This window comes from Anopheles merus, chromosome 2R (genome assembly GCF_017562075.2).
Source record: "Anopheles merus strain MAF chromosome 2R, AmerM5.1, whole genome shotgun sequence".
Classification (NCBI taxonomy): Eukaryota; Metazoa; Arthropoda; class Insecta; order Diptera; family Culicidae; genus Anopheles; species Anopheles merus.
The window spans coordinates 6758936-6777116 of NC_054082.1; the positions used below are offsets into that span (position 1 = coordinate 6758936).

An 18181-nucleotide genomic window follows, 5' to 3' on the forward strand; every position below is an offset into this window, starting at 1 on the left:
CGGTGTAGTGTTTTTGCTCCAGCAAAACAATCCGCCATTTGAGTGAAGATACAGATACACGCACACACACACACGCCAATGGGGAAAGGCGTGCGAAGGCTGCAGAACGTAAGGGGATGCTCACTAGTTCGCCGATGTCCTGTTTCGGTGCGGGAGAACAAACACAGCTTCGAGTTGCAACCGGAGCGATGCGAAGGATGCGGTGCGAAAGAGCAAATGGCGATAATAACGAAAATAAAACACTCCAAACGCACCCATAGCACGGTCGCAGCAATTATAGAATGAACTTTTAACAAGCTTCTAATAATATATAATAAATAAAGTAAATATATGCCATTATAGCGAGGCGCAAAGGAGGAAAAAAAACACCCTCCCATTTGTTAAGCGCGAGAGCGTCCTGTCCGCGCAAACCGCCGCGCTAGTCGCCGCGAACAGAAGGTACACACACTCTCGCGTACCACCAGCATCCAACGGCCAAATTGATCGCTCATCCCAGCAACGCGATGGAGTACATATCAGCCCTTAGCGAAAGGCAAACACGCGCACACAGGCATACATACACAGGGCAGCAGCAGAGGCAGCGGCAGCGCGCAGTAGTATCAACCAACCGGACCAACCAATGGCCGATTTGTGTGGAAGCTTTCCCCCCTTTCCGAGAAATCGGTTCCGTTTTAGCTCCGCCTTTTTTGCGCTCTCGTGCGCTCTCCGCTCAGCAAGAGCCGACCGAGGTTGGGGGAGAGCAAGGCTTTATTTTCAATACCACCCTACCGCAGTAGGGGTGTGTGTGTGTGTTCGCGCAATAATCATGCGCTTTATGTGTGCGAAGCAACGCAACAAAAACAGGGCAACAGAGCGCGCAAAAAAAAAACACTTTGAGCAAGCGCTAATGACACTGTTTTATGGTGTGCAGGATGGACGGTGTTGGTTTTGGCAGCCACCCCTGGTTGCCGTAGCAACCGCACGTGAACGTACCGCGGGGGGGTTCAATCGCACGTTCGATTGTTTGCGTGAGCTAACGACCAACGCGCAACAACGGCACAGCCAATATTATTGGGGGCTGCCGGTGTAGCAAAGGAGCCGCATTTTTATTATGTGTTGAGCGTTCGTGGAATATGGAGCGCCACATTCGTGCGTGCGTGCGTGCGAGTGAAAAAGCGAGTGGTTGTGAGTGTGTGTTTGAGTAAGAGAGAGAGAGAAAGTGTGTATGTGTGAGAGAGGAAAATAGAGAGAGAGCGAGAGCGAGAGCATTAAAATCATCCTTTTACTATGGATTGAAGGATTGAAGATACAGATGCTGATGAGGTTATAATGGTTCGAATTGCGAACGTAACTGCGCTCTCACTCAGTAATGGCAAGTAGTGGCCAGGCGTTTTTGTGGTTTTTGTTGTTCTAGTGCCTGTGCACTGGTAGGCGCACTATCGGCAAGGAAAAACCCTCATCCCTCTCCACCTTCTCCCACAAGCCATAAAGACGCGCGAATGGTCGCGGTTCGTTGCGTGCCCCGTGGCTAGAGCGTGGCCATGTGGAAATGTAATGTTTAAAGTGAATTCATGGACACTGGAATGTGGCATTGTTCATTTGCATCCAGCTGGGGCACACAGGGAGCGTTTATGAGTGTGTGTCGAATCCCGGTGGAACGTTTGCATAATGAGTTTCGCGTGTAGTTTGTGAGTAGCGTCGGTACAGTGTTCTGTATCGATATAATACAGTGTTTTGGCAGCGTTTTAGTATGGTGTAGTGAAACATTTAGGAACACAAAAACATGGCGCGATAGTTGAACATGTAAACATCAAGTGATAGCAGTAAGTTTGAAAGCGTGTTACAGTTTTTGGACAGCCGCAGACAGTATTGAGAGTGCTCCAGGAAGGTGTTGGCACTGCACGGGTACACCTATGGCAGCGGCACTCATAATGGCGCTGCCCACACATAAGCCACGCATCGGTTTCAGCATCGAGTCGATCGTCGGCAGCCAGAAGCGGCTGTCGCAATCGCCTCCACCGCCATCGCACTGTTCGCCGCACAGCGAGTCGTCCGAGCGGCCCGCGAGTCCGCCCGGCGATGGCAGTCACTTGCCACCGGAAGCGCATCCCGCGCTGTTCCGAGCGTATCCGGCGGGATGCCATCAGCCTTTACCTCACCAGCGGGCCTATCTGTTGCAGCGGCAGCAGGAACAGCAGGCCCGTGAGCTGTTTGCACTGAGGGAAAGAATAGCGCAAGGATCGACCGGAACACCACCGCTGGAGTTCCGTGGCGAGCCGGACCGCGCACGGTGCCAGGACTCCCCGGCAAGCCTTCCCGGCGAGGGAACTCCGAATCGGTCCGGCTCGCTGCGAATGATTGATTTGAGCAGCAATTCTAGTCGCAGCTCACCACCACCCGCTGCACGGTTGTCTCCCGAGTGTGAAGCGAGGAATGCTCATCTGCGATCACCTCACCACTCCCCAGCGCCCTGCGCTGGGAGTCCAGCGACGAACAAAGGCCCCATCATGGTGCCGGGCATACCGGCCGGCTTGGTGCGCCCGTTTCCGATGGCACCGAACGGTGACCCGTTGAAGCCGCTGCACCCGTTTATGGGCGGAAACAGTGCGGCCGAGCTGGCTGTCCAGGCGGCCCACAACCAACAGTTTCTGGCCGCCCAGTTCCAGGCGGCGTTGGCCCACGTGCACGGCCAGCACGGTGGGTTCGGCGGTCATCCGGCCCATCTGCACAACCATCCTGCCAACATGCCGCGCGAAAGCTACCCGCTCTATCCGTGGCTGCTAAGCCGGCACGGTAGAAATGTGTTTCCACCCCGGTTTCCAGGCAGTAAGTATGAAGTTTGGTGCCTAAAACTATTGATTCTGAACATGAAACGTGAAACTAAATGCATGGTCGCCGTATGTGGTGTGAGATTAAAAATAAATATTATTCTTATTTCGCACCCGATACGATCAGCTTAAAGTCGCGCGAAACAACAGAAACGGGGAAAAACTCGCCCGTCAAAATCTCAGTGGGTCGTTTCCGTTTTTGATCGTTGCGGCTAGATAGGGTGTAAAACTAACACCGAAGCGAGGAAAACGGAGCCCAAACGCGGAGGTTTGTTTATTAACAAGGATTAACACGGAGCGGGCGAGCAGAGCTTATGGCATCAAGTCAGTGTACCCGACTTTAAAGTGTGCTCGATTTTAATTGAGTGATAGATTCGAATGCACTCCCAACTCGTGAGGGGTTTGCAGGGATAGGGACAACCAACAGCGACAACAGCGTGATCGCGTTCCACCGCAGCAGATCGTTAGAGTCCCGGGCTACTGCCGCGTACTTCGGCGTTTAATGTGAGAACCTTCCACAGGGGCCAAGTTAGAGGCAGGCGGACTGAAGTTCCCGGGACAGATGTCGCGATTGGTGGAACTGGAGAGGGAACCCAGGGACACACATCCGCACAAGACCGAATGCGGCATCTGATGGTCTCATTTTGATTGACACCATGGGCACATTGTTTGTCATACGGCTCTGTGTTGGGCAGGCAGTTGACAGTACGAGCGATTGCGTGCGATGCCGGGCTTGCTGGTGCTAGGGGACGGCGATCAGGGGAGGCGAAGGTTTTGTAACGAAAGAGAGAAACGGATAAAGTAGCTGCGGGTATAATGATGCGCTATTGTTGAATGCGGCTGATTGAGCATTGAGGGGTAGGTTGCTGAGAGTGCCTCAATGAATGGTTTTAGAATTTAATTAGCTGAAAAATGTTCCATTCTTGCGCGAGTATTTGAGAGTTGCTCCATTTCTGGAGGTAAAATTGGCATTTAAATAGTCTCAATAGTTCATTTGGCCATTTGTGCCGATCCTTTGTGCCAAGTTGCGTACGGATATTGCTCACCTTCTTAGAGAATCATTGTGTGTTATACAGCCTCATGGGAAATTAAGCTATTTCTATTCACAGCAGTTTATTTTCAACTTTTCTGTACATGATACTGATATTGATAATGAAAGGACTCTTTTTACAAGGAATATGTTAGCAACAGTTGAAAAGCATCTTAAGCAACACCAATATTCCTTTGTAATAAGACTCGTATTGCGCAACCGGAAGTGCTCAGGGCTCTGATTAGTCATGCCCGAACCGAAAAGGCAACAATTTGGTTCCACTTTTTCCTTCGCCAGACATCCGGACGCCCGGCCGAAAAGCGCAAGGTTCTTTCTTTCTTTTTTGTATCATTCCAATTTGACGCCATTTAGCCGTCTCGTTGCGAGAGGGCTCAAGTGGCGAGGACACCGAAAACAAACCCGTCGCTGATGGTGGTCGCCACGGGCCAGTTTTTTGGCGGTGGCCGTGTAGTTTGGCGGTCCATATCAAAGAAAGCCGTTCCGGTAGCACCCGAAAGAAAGCCGAAAGAAAGGGAGTAAAAACCCGACTGATGAAACGCTTAATATTGCAGGGATCATCTGCAAAGGGGGCTGGTGGGAAGAATTGCGCCACACGCGAAGAAGGTTTGCGGAGAAGTTTGAATAACTAATTGGTATAACAAGGAAGTATTTTCAAGTGACGGTGAAAAAAAAAAACCAAACGCAAGAACACTGATACATATTTAGACCCATCGGAACATCTGCAGTTCGGACCACCGTGTGATAGCGGCCAAAGAAAGTAACGAAGTGTACGTGCGTGTGTGTCTGTGTGTGTGTGTGTACGAAGTGAAGAAGAAAAAAGGGACATGTTGCTTTTCTTCACTTTAAACAAATGCTGACACGGTCGAAAGTCAGGCGTAAGTAGAGCAGCGAGGCTGTCGGCTCACACGCAACATTGCCTGCAATGGGACATAATTTACTGTTTCAAACGGGAACAATGTCAACCGTCGGGTGGCGTCGGTTGTCGACGCAGTCCCAAACAAGCTAACGCACCGGTGAAGGCGATGGTGAAAGATGAAGATGGTTCGTGCAACAGATAGGGAAGGGTCGCGCTGTAGGTTGTTGCGTTTTGGCAGGAGGGATGCAGATTTTGAGGCCGCTCAAAAGTTCAATAATTGAGCGTGTAACGAGTCACCGAGCCGGGGCAGACGGTTTGTACTCATTTCGTCCCATTTAAAATTCCATAAATCTTGCCGGCCGAACATTGCGAGCAGAACAGGGGGCGTTGATGACAGGGCCGGGAGTCACATTACCCATTGGAGGGTCGCACCAAATGAAGTGGCTGGCAGAACAGTGGAGTGAATATAGGATGGGAATTAGACTGTCTAAGCTGACTGACACATTGGGAGATAATCTTTAGGTTCATTTTTTTGCTGTTTTTTTGGAAAATCAGAATGCTACTGTGTAAAAGTGATTGATTTTTTGTGTTTGCGCATTGAATCACTTTCACATTGATAAAATCAACTCGACATAATCGCAAACACTGCTGCAAAGTCGGTCGCTGGCGATGAACCTGACCTGTTCGATGGTTTGTTTGTTGTTCGCTGCTTGGTGTCGATATGGTGATGACTTTGGTTAAATACAATATTGGTGCATTTTGGTGTCCCATTTTTTTTTGTTTCGCCTGCCAAAGTGTCGGCGAACGATGGCTGGGTTGGCAAAAATAATAAATCAATATTTATGGCCAACGGAATCGAGCAGGCGAGTCTGGGTAGGAATGCCAATAGAAGTGTGAAGTAGGATAGTTTGCATGTTCTGCTTTGTAGTGCCTTGAAGTTGTAGGTTTAGGCAGTTTTAGTGAACGAGGTATGTTGAGGAGTACGTTAATGATTGAAGTAATTTGAGAGCTGAAGAAGGTCGGTTTGTATTCTTTGGAACAGTTCTTTTTGTCATTATAATATATAAATTGGTATTCCTAAAAATTTTGGAGATTCTCGAGTAAATTCTTCCTAGAGGACGCTCCTGAATTGACTTTTGACATTAAGTTGTGGTAATTACCTCCACTAATAACTCGTCCAAAAACCTCAACCACTTTACATAAAACCGGACCGGAACCTTGACTTCTCGTCAGCTTAAAAAGTCATTTCCTTAGCCGCATTAGTCGGGCACCCGCGCACCAGTGCGAGCGAAGGTGTTATCGACACGTCTCTACCATCACCAAGCCTATTATTGTGCACAAATGATTGTGGGATGAGGGGAAGCATGGAAAGCTAACGAATTAGCAAACCGCTCAGCCTTTCGCCCGGGCTAAACGCTCCCTGTTCCGCCCCGAAATGAGTGTTGTAAGGCGAAAGCGCGCGGTGCGTATGAGAATTCCAATTAGTCGACCATCAATGCCCGGGCCGGTGAGACGCTGGCGGTAAAGTTAAGATCACCGTCCCAACTCTTGCATGTTTTGATGTCGTCTGCCACCATCGACACACAGGCACACACACACACACGGTCAGTCTCGGCACAGTCCAATGAAGCAATGGACGCGTACCACGAGGGCTAAAAGACGATGTTGTCTTCGCCGACCATGTAGGAGGTGTTCGGTGTGCGTGCGTGCGTGTGTGTGTGGGACATGCATAATTGACAGTAGCTATTAACGCGCGACGAAATGCTGCTGTCCTGGCTGGCGTGTCTTAAGGTGGCGCACAGGGTTGGCGAGCCTGGACCGGGGCGGAGCGCGCACGAGCGTGTGTAAAGGCCAGCGTAAACGAAGCAATTTGCCTTCCGGGCGAGAGTGCAGAAGAAAAAATGATGCATTTTTCGCCCGATTTAACAAGGTAGGGTGTGGCAGGGAGTCGGCAATAGTAGTAGTAGTAGTAGTAGTAGTAGAAGCTTGGCCCCGAAACCTTCAACAGCTAATTCCTCATCGAAAAGTGAGAAATATAAATTTTCTGTTCTGTGGCCACACTCCTCGGGGAAGCATCGTTCTTGCGGGCAAACAGGGCAGAGAAGGCCTACTGGCCTGCCCGAAAGCATAGAGAGCATAACGGCAAACACAAAACAAAAAAACAATAAAAGAAACACAGCCACACAAACGAGCGGCGATGAACGAGCAAACGGACAATAATTAATTAGTTTACATCGGTACGGTGAGGCACGCCAGGGACGACGACACGACAACAAACGGGAACTGAGAGAGAGAGAGAGAGAGTGGGGGACGGGCAGCCCGCGAAAAAGGTGTTTTCATATATCAGTGCGTATATAAATAAAGATAATCTACACGCCACACGTTCCGTTGTGGACAACTGCACCGCGAACTGGCTGCGAGCATCTTTGGGCCATCGCTTTCGACTATTTACGTCGCTCCGTCGTTCGTTGTTGTTTTTCTTTGCCTGTTCAGTTTACCACCTCGTTAGGCTTCGGGATGGGTCCGGAAGATCGGACAGGCTGTTGGACGGAGGGCATGTTCCCTGCTCTCCTCATCAGAGAGAGCAAAAAAGAAAAAAAAAGGTGAACGTTCCCTCCCCTTACTTAAGCGGGGGCGTTTAAAATCCATAACACATTTATCGCGCGCTCACCCTGCTCATAATAAAAATGATTAGTGAGATCTTATTTTGCTGAGGACTCAGAAGCCATCCGGAGAAGGCCTAAGCGTTGCGTGCCGAGGCTGAGGTGTTGTTGCCGAGGTTGCTGAGCATGAGGGCAAAGAGGGCCTGCAGTTGGTTGACGTTGGCAGCTGGAGCTGGACCCAGAGTTTCATCCAAAAAAAAAAAAAAAAAAAAAAAAAAAAGACAGCAGAAAAGAGTGCCGAGTGAACACGCAATGCTTATGTCCACCTTTCTTCCCTACCCCTCCCTCCGTCGTCCGTATAATGCACCGGACTTGTTGCAGTCCGGTTGCTCGCTTGTCGGAGATTTGTTTTGTGATGCGTTCGTGTTTTGCGTGCATCTTCCAGCGCGCGTTGAAAGATGGCTTCTCCTCCTCCCTGCCGGACGGTTTGGCGTGTGAAGACACCCCGAACACGTGTCATTTGAGGAAACGAGGTTCGATCCGTGAACGCCCGCGAGTGTGTGGACTGCAAGGTGCAAGGTGATCGTCTAGCGGATCCTGGGTAAATAAAACAAATTTATGGAGCGCGGCTAATGTGGGTAAAGTTTTATTATTTACCTTTTAATCCACCTCCAACCCTGCCAGCTGGTAACAGTAATGGTCATTAGATAGGGATAGAGATGCTGTGCAAGTGTGCGCGGTTTCCTAGGATCAATCGAAGTACGGGCAGATGAGGAACAGTGTGTGTTTTTATGTCGGTAGTACAATAACAGTCGAGCCTTTCTAATCGTTAGCTTGTTTGTTTGCTTCTTCGAGGCTTTTTTTCGCTCTCTCCTTCTGATGTGTTACTTCATCGTTCCATACCTTAATACGATATCCGTATCGTTTGATTGGTAATTTATGACGTCTGATTGCATCGATCGATGGTCTCTGTGCAGGTCTGGAGCGGGCAGACCATTTCAGCAATCAGTCGTTCCAACGTCCCGACCTTTTTCGGTGCGATCGTAATTGATCCGCATCTGACTGGCTGGCTGACCGGCCCGGTATCTTGATATCGTAATTAGGAAATCAGGTCGAACCAGTTCAGTACGATACGTATCATTGAGCTAACACTGATCTCGGCTCGCGGATAAGAACAATAAACATTAATAAAGTGCCTCGCTGGATGCACTTGCGTCGCTAATTAGGGATTGCACGAACGATCGCGAGCACTGCTTGTTAGCTCTTTTTGAGCTTGAGCGTTTCTGTGTGTCTTTGCGCATGCTGTAAAGGCACACAGCATGAGGATTGCACAACTTTGCACTGGTGGGGCCGGTGCGCCGGACCGAAATCCGCAAGACACACACACACACACCGGCTGCCAACGGGTGCCCGGTAATGACGCGTTCCCTTCCGCGCGGCTAATCAAATCAATTTGCAACCCAAACGAGCCACGAGCGTCGTTTGTGCGGCCAAAGCCGCGCGCGTTTGGGGGAGGATTTGTTTGCTTTAGATGCAGTGTGAAAAACGCAAATCTCCCGAAATGGGGTTGAACAAGTAGCGCAAGTGTGCTGCTCTAAGCCGCCAACAATCAGCAGTCCCCCGATGTGCGGAGTGTCTCGAGGGGCCCGTTCCAAACCGGCGAAAGGGAAAACGGTCCCTCATTGGAACACGGCCGGCCGTGCCGTGATCGTGACGCACTCGAATGGGGTCAACGATTGTGTGCATATTATTATTAAATCAATTTTCTGCGAAATTCTACCGGCAGCAAATGGTCGCCCGCGTGGTCCTGTAGTGGCGGGTGATGGTGTTGAGCAAAACCAGCAACCACACGCGCAATTGCAAACGGCGGGAGTACGGGGAACAGTGAGACAACAAATTCATTAGTATCATAATTAAGCCGGAGCTGGTCAGCCACGGCCCGTCGGCGGGCATGATTGCGCGAGCCTGGGCAGGGGCGATTTTTGCGAGCAATTGATCGTGATCTGGTCGTGATCGGAGACGAGATTCCAGCGTGGTGCTGGGGCCGGGATGGGGCGACGTGGTTGCTGCCGCGTCTGCTCAAGCCAACTCATGTGGGCACAATTATTTCCTCTTATCTTCATTGCTCTTAATTGCTACCAAATTAGAGATAATTTAATTAAACGCTGGCCGTTTTGCGATATCGTGCGGATTGCAACTGCTGCGTGCGGCGATTACTTGAGCGTTCGATTACGTGCGAGTTGGGGCTAGGCGTAGGAAGCGTTTTGTTATTTTCCACCAGGACTCGATGAAGCCTGATATAGTATTAATAAAATTCAAATGAAATTGTTGGGGGTTTTCTACACTGAACGTTATATAATACTTTCTGCCTTGCATGAGAATAATATTTCTATTGCAAGGATGTTCTAAGACATGGTGAATTGATCTCTACATCCCATAGAATGATATATAATTCAGCTTGATTGTTATATTTTCAATCATCAAAGCTTGATTGGAAAACTGCAATCCCTGCTGACCCGCTCTGCGCACATGTATATTGCACTATTTACACTAAACCATTCGCGGGTTGATAAGATAATAAAAATACAACAACCCAGTTACAAATCTATTAACCGCAAGGGGCAAGCAGCACGCGGGCTAAACGAAATGAGCAGGCAGGCGAAACAAAGGCCGCGGAACAGTAGAATGAAATGGAAATTATCATGTTTGCACTTACCGCGTACCCGCGCACCGCGGTTGCACTGGTTGCATACCGGGCCAGCAAGGTTGTGGCAGTTAATTTAAGTGTTGCGTTATTTGAGGCTCCACTCTTTTCGGTCCCGGCACCAAGGAACCAGGGAGGGAAGACTGAAAGAGAAAACACACGACACGTAAAGGCAAAGCACGTCGTTCGCGTCCTGCGTCCAGCGTCCTGTCTGTATGTGTGTGTGTGTACGTGCATGTAATGTGCATCACGATTAGTGCACATTATGCACCGAAATCAATCAAATTAAGCATCGTTAAGCGAGCTCCGGTACCCACCATGGTCACCTGAACGTCGCTGTGTGTGTGTGTGTGCGGGATCGATCGATGCCCTTGCTCGCCCCCATGCCTTACCACGGGGCCTTTACCAAGCAGAACACGCACCGCACTCATTAAAATCGGGCCCTTGCGCGGAGCGCCCGCGCGCAAACCCCGTCCGTTCCCGCTTGAAGGGCTGTAAAGGGAGGGAGACGGTGGTGCCGGTGGAGGAGCGCAACGGACCGGCCGAAGTAACGCACGTCAGCGCGCCGTGGAAAGGAAACACCATTATCAAAATGATGGACAATCGAAGTAAAATGATCGCCTTCGGGTCGGCACGGATGTTGATGGGCCGGTACCTCACATGCTATAATTACACCGCCATTAATGCGATGCGATCGAGTCGCCATTTCGCTCTGTCGTGCTGCTGCTCTCTCTCTTTCTCTCTCTCTCTCTCGGTCCGTTTCTCCTTCATCCTCTGCCACCCCTTTGGCGGTCAATTTGAAGCCTTTGCAGTGAAACGACAAAAAGGGTTACTTGTTAAAACCGTGGGCAGATGGGGTGCGAAAGGGGAATGGGGAGGAAAACAGGGAAGCATACCGACCCGGTCCAGGTTGTTTGCACTAGCTGGAATTGCAGTTGTTGCGGGTAATTTCTTGAGCACTCTTCCTGCACACACACACACGGCGACCAGACTCACATTCCATTTTCGCGCGCTGCTTTGTGCTTGTTCAATTTGTGCGAATATTTGCGAATTAATTCCTTCACCGTGGTGGCAAGGTCTCGCCCTCTGGTACGCTGCAGTGTTTTCTGCACAAAAAGGGAGTTTCTGTTTTCGCAGCTTTTAACCGCGGCGCGGCGAAACAGAACGGTGAGCGGCCGATTTTCGTCGTTCCCTTATTTCGTGCGGTGGTAGAAGGAAATAATTGGAATCAATTGCTGAACACTTTACACCGACCTCGGGTGAGAGAGAGAGAGAGAGAGAGAGAGAGAGAGAGAGAGAAAGAGAAAAACAGGGATAGAGGGAGAGCTGCAAATGATGGGAATAATCAACCGCAATGTCCTGTTGTTGCGTCCGGTGTCATGCACTTGCAAACACACACAGTCATTTGCCATCGATTATTATGCACCCAGGGTTTTTGCAGACGCTGGTTATGTGTGATGTGACGTTCAGCTAATGCGATATTAATCACTGAGAGGTTCGCTTTGTTTCGGGCGGACGGCGGACGGGTCCAGCATCTCACCCGACGGCTGCGGTCGAGCGCGCCAAGCAGACAATGTTGCGACCTCGCCAATGGCTCATTAGAGCGTTGCGGCAGCGGGGACAGCTGTCAGGATGACATTTACATGCGCACCATCCATCAACATCTGGCACCCTAGGAATGGCCGTTGCAGATTTTAAACCGGCCGTCCGGCCGACGGTTCCGGGCAGCAGAAATTAGCATCAATTGAACGGTTTAGCATCAACCTCGATCTGTCACAGAGCCGTCGGCGATCGATCGAGCGGTGTCCTGTTTTTGTACTTCGCCAAAACAAAAACACACAAAAAAGTATTTCCAGTGCACTATGGAGTGGCCGCACGGGTTGCAAATACGGGTCATGGATAAAGTGAAGAGGCGCGTACCCTCGAACGAACAAACAACGGCCCAAAACGCCTTCCATTTGGCCTTTTAGTGTTCAATTATAAAGCCATTAATCAAGAGCTAGTGAAGTTCTGTCAGGTTCGAATTTGTTTGCGCTTCGCCCCGGGGGGGTGGTCGGGAAGGGTGCCTCAAGACTTCCTGTATCCGGCAAATAGCTTCCAGTGGGGCAGGATTTGTTTTGCTGCAGTTTTTGTGCCCGTTTTTTGTTGTTGTGTGGAATGATTCAAACATTGGTTTGGAAACGGGCTGAAACGACGGAACGTACAACCCGATTTGGCATTTCAATTGGAATGTTTCGTAGGAACGCCTCCTCGCGAACAGCCGGTGACAGGCTGCATGGTTTGAGCCACGGGCAATGGAAGCACTCTTGCAGTGCTAGAATTTTGGGCTGGAGGTAGCGTTTTGCGTGCTCGATTTGTGTACATTTATGTCGGAATTATGGATTTTTGCTAATGCGCCTGCTGGCATAGTTTGATTTGGGTGTTTTGGGGGTCGCAAGCTATCGTGACACACAATGTTTTTGCAGGAGACGACTTTGAGTCTCACGTTGTTTTCAATAAGACGAACTTTTTGTTACAGAATTTTCACTTTATTTGAGACAAAAGATGCCCCAGAATGTTGATAGTTTCCAACTTTATTGTCCAAATATCGAGGAAGTGTGACAACTGTACTCTTCACACTGGCAAGCAGTAGATCTCACAGTTTGATAAAACTAAAATCACCCCTCTTCGGTAACCCCACCATTCCAAAACCCACAATTACGCTTCGCGCAAGCCGATAGCATCTTGCGATTGAATGACTTCATTAAATAACATACTTAATCCGATGCCATGCAAATGGTGTGTTTGCATCGCCGGACTCAACATCTGCAAACACCGATCGTCTCGCACTTTCCCATCACGATCGGTACGGGACGACGGTTTTGCTTGCGCTTATCGTTCGTTTGATCGTTCCCCGCTCGGAGTCCTGCTCGGAGTGATCGATCGGTGGGAAACCGGTTGCCTTGGGTTGCCGTGGCAGCAGTGCCACTTGCACATTGATTAGGGGCGTGCGTAATCAGCCACCGGTTGCGGGGTTTGCTTACATTAACCCAAGCGTAACACAAACACATACACACACACACACACACACACACACACACACACACACACGGACACATTCATACGCTCAGAGATCGATTTTTCCTTAACGCTTGCGTTTAGTGCCAATTAGTAGATTAACTATTTATTAAAACTCATTAGGCATGACAAGCAAAGTGACAAGTTTATAAAATATTGCACATAAAACGCAGCATGTGATTGCCATGTGTGTGTGTGTGCGCAAGGAGGTATGGGTACGGTGTGTAATGATACCACTACACCCAGAGCGATCACAATCATCCTTGACTGGTGGCTGTGGCGTCAGCGTGCCGGCTCCCGATGATGGCCCGATGGTCGCTCGGTAATGTGCCGCACGTATGGAGTCGCTCCGGGTGACACATCGGACGATTGGCTGCCGTTTTCTGCCCGGCCGCGAGATGCAACGTGCAACAGCCATATAATGGCGGGCAAGGCTGGCGAGCCTGCACCCGGGTCCCGAGCCCGAGTCGGTCTTGCTGCGATCATTAACGGTTTTGCGATAAATTAGTCCCCTCGCACTTCTCTCCTTCCCTTTCGCCCGCGCTGTGATAGGAAACCGATTAAGAAACTGTTTATTAAAGACCAATTCTTTTCTCGTTTTCATCATCTCACTGTACCGCCCCACCATTGGACCGTGGGCAGAGCTCCGAAGCGTAAACCGGACGAACGAGCGGCGGTGCGCGCATGATGGCCCGCGACGGTCAGCTCACGGCGCTGCACGTGGTGGAGCCTCGCGGTTGCATGGGCTGCATCGGGGAGCGACGTGGTAGCCTCTTTTAAAGATACGTTTTTTTTACTGCGCTGCATCTCATTCGTCTCCCTCTTTCAGAACCCGCCCTCGCTTCCCCTTATCGATGCAAATGTATGCATCATAATGATGTGTAATTATTTAATTATATTGTATTTTATAGAGAACAACCGATGGGGCAGCTTTGGTTGGGCACTCGGCCGCGGACCGGTGGCAGCATTGTTGAGCGGCTTTTGTGCGGCACAGGGAGCGAAAGGGAGCGGAAGGTAGCGGCGTGACGAGGGACAGGAAAACCCAAATACCAAACATGGAGCGAAACCGCAGATGCAAATCCAGCCTGTACGGCTGTTGATTGCCTTCCGATTAATGCTGATGTAGGTGGGGCTTGATTTAGATTGGTTGTGTACGCTCCAGTGATTGAAGGGTAGCATTGAAAGCAATTCAATATCTGCTTTAAGCGCAAAAAGAGAAATAGCGTTTGCAATAAGCACTTTCCGGAGTTTGGAAGCTTTAAAAACACATATGCCTATCAACTATTTAGCCATCCATTTAGCCGCACGATTGGCACGCATTCAATTGGTTTTGTCAGAAATTAGATCATCAAACAAATCAACTAGACACGTTCTGGGGGCATTTGTAGGCAGGTTCGAATGCAGTTTTTTTGTTTCGTTTTCCTTTATTTTCTTCAAACCTCGTGCTAGCCTCAAAATTACGGCGTACACTTTCTGGGATTGCTTTCTTCGCTGCTCGCCGGAATCACCTTTAGGCGAGCACGAACCGCTTTTTCCGCTACTCGAAATCAAATCTTGCACGCAACTCGCCACCACAGCAGAACCCCAAACGGAATAGGCTAAGCAGCCGACACACACACATACAAACAAACACGTACACACACAAACACACCAGCTCGTCCTGACGTCCATCAAATCGGCTTGTTAGTAAATTATCACATCGCAGCCAAAGTAAACTCCTCATAAACATTAGGACATAATGGAGGCAAGCGTAGAAAATCGTGAAAACGTTATTATCGTGGCACGCAGTTTTTTCTTCACCCCTTTCTTTTCTTCTGTTTGTGCCAGTTTGTGCCCCAATCTACCCTGCCCTCGCGCTCACGTGACGCAGCCAGAACGGGGGATAAACGGGGGTTGAAAGAGAAGTGTTTCGAATTTCGATGCTCAGCTCGCATTCCCCGGGACAGCTGACAGTGCCCTCCGGGCGTCGTCGCTTGGTTCGCTCGGTCCGGTCCGTGGTCGGTGGGAATTATCAGGCAAATTACCTTCCTGTCAGTTTTCGTCCCGTTCGTGGCCGCGGTTTGCGCCCGGTTGGCGACGCAGTGCCCTCCTGGTGTATTTGGAGTTCTGGCTGAAGAGGTTCTGGTCAGCAAGGGTAAGTCTTCTAACGAGAATGGCCTCCAAGGTACCATTGGAATGCCATCGTCGCAGAATGCCCTCGATGGAAGATGGAGCCTCTTTTGGTGGGGTTTGGGACTCTTAGGAAGCTGATTGAATGTTGCCTTTTTTGGAGCAGAGAGAACGAAAGATTAGCTTAAGAGGTAGAATTGAAATTATGTGCAATGCGTTCAAGTAACTACCGAGTCTGAAGATGTGTAATGTCCAGCTCTACTCTGTTTTTTTCCCTTTCCTCGGCAGGCTATTTGCTACCATTTCGCAAACCCAAGCGAGTCCGGACGGCCTTCTCGCCATCGCAGCTACTCAAGCTGGAGCATGCCTTCGAGAACAACCACTACGTGGTTGGAGCGGAACGGAAATCGTTGGCGCAGTCACTAAGCCTCACGGAAACGCAGGTAAGCTAAGCGGAATGATTTTAAAGAGTGCACATAAAAGAGTTATTTGTAATATTCTATTTTATTGAAGAGAGTAAGAATACTGTTACGAAGAAATGATTATTTTGATTTTAAATATAGAGTTGCCTTCCAAAATAGGGTAAATGTAGATTTCTGCAAATGTTAACCCAGAAATGAGTTCTTCTCACTTACAGCCTAACAGAACAGGAGTAACTTAATACAGAACATCTTTCCGTTACGTCTATTGTCATTTATTACGTTTTTATCCCTAGCTGCAAAATGAACTGCCACAGTTGTCACTGCCACAAAACAGATTACCCCCTAGCCGAAACTTGGAACGTGCACCGCTTTGCGAAACAAGCGTGCTAAAGGGCAGAGCTAGAAGCCCGTTGCGCGACCTCGCTCCCAAGCAGCCAAGCAGCCGAGGATGATGATGGCAATTTTCCCTCCATTTTATTGGATTGGTTCAAAATTTGATCACGTCCCGGTGACGACTTCCTTCCCTGTTCGTCCTCGTTTTTCCCCGTGTTTTTGTGTCCCCCTTTTACCCATCCCTGCGGCACGCAGAGATAAAATAAATTGTTAGCACTTTGTTGAACAAATATTCGCAATCTGCCAGCCATGGGGTATCACGCTTAGGGGCAAAAGTGTGCCAGTAAATAAGGACGATTTGCTGCCGGGGTCGGCGGAAAGGCGAATCGTTACTTTATCTTTCGCTCGCTCTGCCGCTCTCACTCTCCTTCTCTGGTACTAGTTTGCTTTCTCACTCCTTCCCTGGAGAATTACGGAGCCACTTGCGGGAGGAAAATATGAAAAACCGCGTCAAACTCCCCCATCATAAACGGCGGTGGTGGTGAACGGCCTGGGACGGTTAGCGGTGCCGAAAAGGGATGCTGAACTAACATTGAGTTTGGCAAGTTGTTGTCGGTTCCACTTTCCTCTGCGCATTTATCGTTGGTTGTGGTTGGTTGATTATGAACCGTCCCGTCCTTCCGGCGCGGTATATCCTGCGCTGGGAGGGTTGCCATAATTGGAGTAGTAATAAAATGGAGGATAAGGTAGTTAGCAGTTAATGAAATGCGTATCAATTCCCCTAGTTGCGTAGGATCGGTGTTTTGTTGCGTGAAGGGTGAAAGCGATAACTTCTAGCAGGGAGAGGAGAAGCTAAGGTTTCGCGCAATGGTTTGGATGAGGAGAGAGTTGATAAAATAGAGTTTTGGTTTACTTTTTGAACGCTGGTGGTATATCTACCCAACGTAGTCCTAAAACAGCAATTGTATGTAAAACATAAGAATACAATATCAATTTTTGTACTGTGAGATAAATGCTTTCAACGCGTCTCATTCCTCCCTCCGAATCGCTACTGATAATCGTTTACGGACACGTGGCACACATACAAATTTAATGATCCATGCAGGAAATGAAGTGATTTATCGAGGTTAAGCACCCATTTCTCGGGTAGTCGCTCAAGTTCTGATCAGGAGCTCTGGTTTGCTCTTCCTTTTTTTTTGTAGGTCAAAGTATGGTTCCAGAACAGACGCACCAAACACAAAAGGATGCAGCAGGAAGAGGACGCCAAATCGAACGGAGGCAGCGGTGAGGGTGGCCGAGACGGGCGCCACAGCCCGGGCTATGAGGAGGACGATGAGGACGAGCTTATCGATATGGAAATGGACGATGAGTGTGGCAGCGATGAGGACGAGCAGGAGCATGGATGATGTGAGTGGAGTATGGTGAAGCAAATATTACTGCGTGTTGACAATTAATAGAGCCCGTTCAGCCGAAGATGGCTGCTGCTGATAAGTGTGAGGGTGAGTGCTGTTGGCGAGCACGCTTGTACGTCAGGATAATCAACTAATCCGATTGTCGAAATGACTGGTGGTCACAGTTGTAATGAAAGTTCCTCCCTGTTGTATTTCGTTGGTAGCTTAGCTTAATGGATTTAATTGATTGACTCGTATGCAGAAGGCAAAGGACCAGTAGCGCGTGTCCTACTCAAGGAGTAAATGTAAACCGATTTCATTTGGAAGAGTTAATGGAAGTCTAACAATAAGTTTGTGTGTAATTTAGCTGTCATCTGCATCTCGTTCGTTGAGTCACAAAACAAGTATGTGCCAAACGGTAGGATTTTTGTAACGTTAACTAACGAATCGTTTAGCGATTTAAGATGAGGTAGATAGATAACAAAGTAACGTAAATAAAATATTATTTATTACCATGATCTGTTTCGTTGCACGGCAAGTTTGTTTGTTGTACTACACTGTGTTCTCGTAATTAAACAAAAGTTCGTCCATTTTAAACAAATACTATGTACAAACTGTAACATAAATAAAACACATTCCTGATAGTGAATTGGAAGGATATAAGTTTTAGCAAAAAATAGCTTCAAATATCACAAACGGCTTTGTGTGAGTGTATGTATTCTTACCCGTTTGCAATGAACTGAACCACAAGCTTCACCCAAACTATCATACAAACTACAGACTCCAGCGAGGGTCCAGGTTCGCAGTTACAAACAACAACTGAAGGTGGCGTTTAATGGCAAAGAAAC

At 48.9% G+C, this 18181-nt stretch overlaps 1 protein-coding gene across 1 annotated transcript; it reads left to right on the forward strand.

Annotated features, from left to right (window-relative positions):
* Positions 1 to 933: 933 nt before the first annotated feature.
* LOC121589907 (homeotic protein empty spiracles-like) lies at positions 934 to 17968 on the forward strand. Its single transcript, XM_041909163.1, has 3 exons — positions 934 to 2805; positions 15476 to 15630; positions 17145 to 17968. The coding sequence occupies exons 1-3, from the start codon at positions 1893 to 1895 to the stop codon at positions 17346 to 17348; spliced, it is 1272 nt and encodes a 423-aa protein (XP_041765097.1). The 5' UTR covers positions 934 to 1892; the 3' UTR covers positions 17349 to 17968.
* Positions 17969 to 18181: the final 213 nt, after the last annotated feature.

Coding starts and splice junctions, on each gene's coding strand:
- LOC121589907 (XM_041909163.1), top strand. CDS start 1,893: ATGGCAGCGGCACTCATAATGGCGCTGCCCACACATAAGCCACGCATC. Junction 2,806..15,475: donor TCCACCCCGGTTTCCAGGCA/GTAAGTATGAAG, acceptor TTTCCTCGGCAG/GCTATTTGCTACCATTTCGC. Junction 15,631..17,144: donor TAAGCCTCACGGAAACGCAG/GTAAGCTAAGCG, acceptor TTTTTTTTGTAG/GTCAAAGTATGGTTCCAGAA.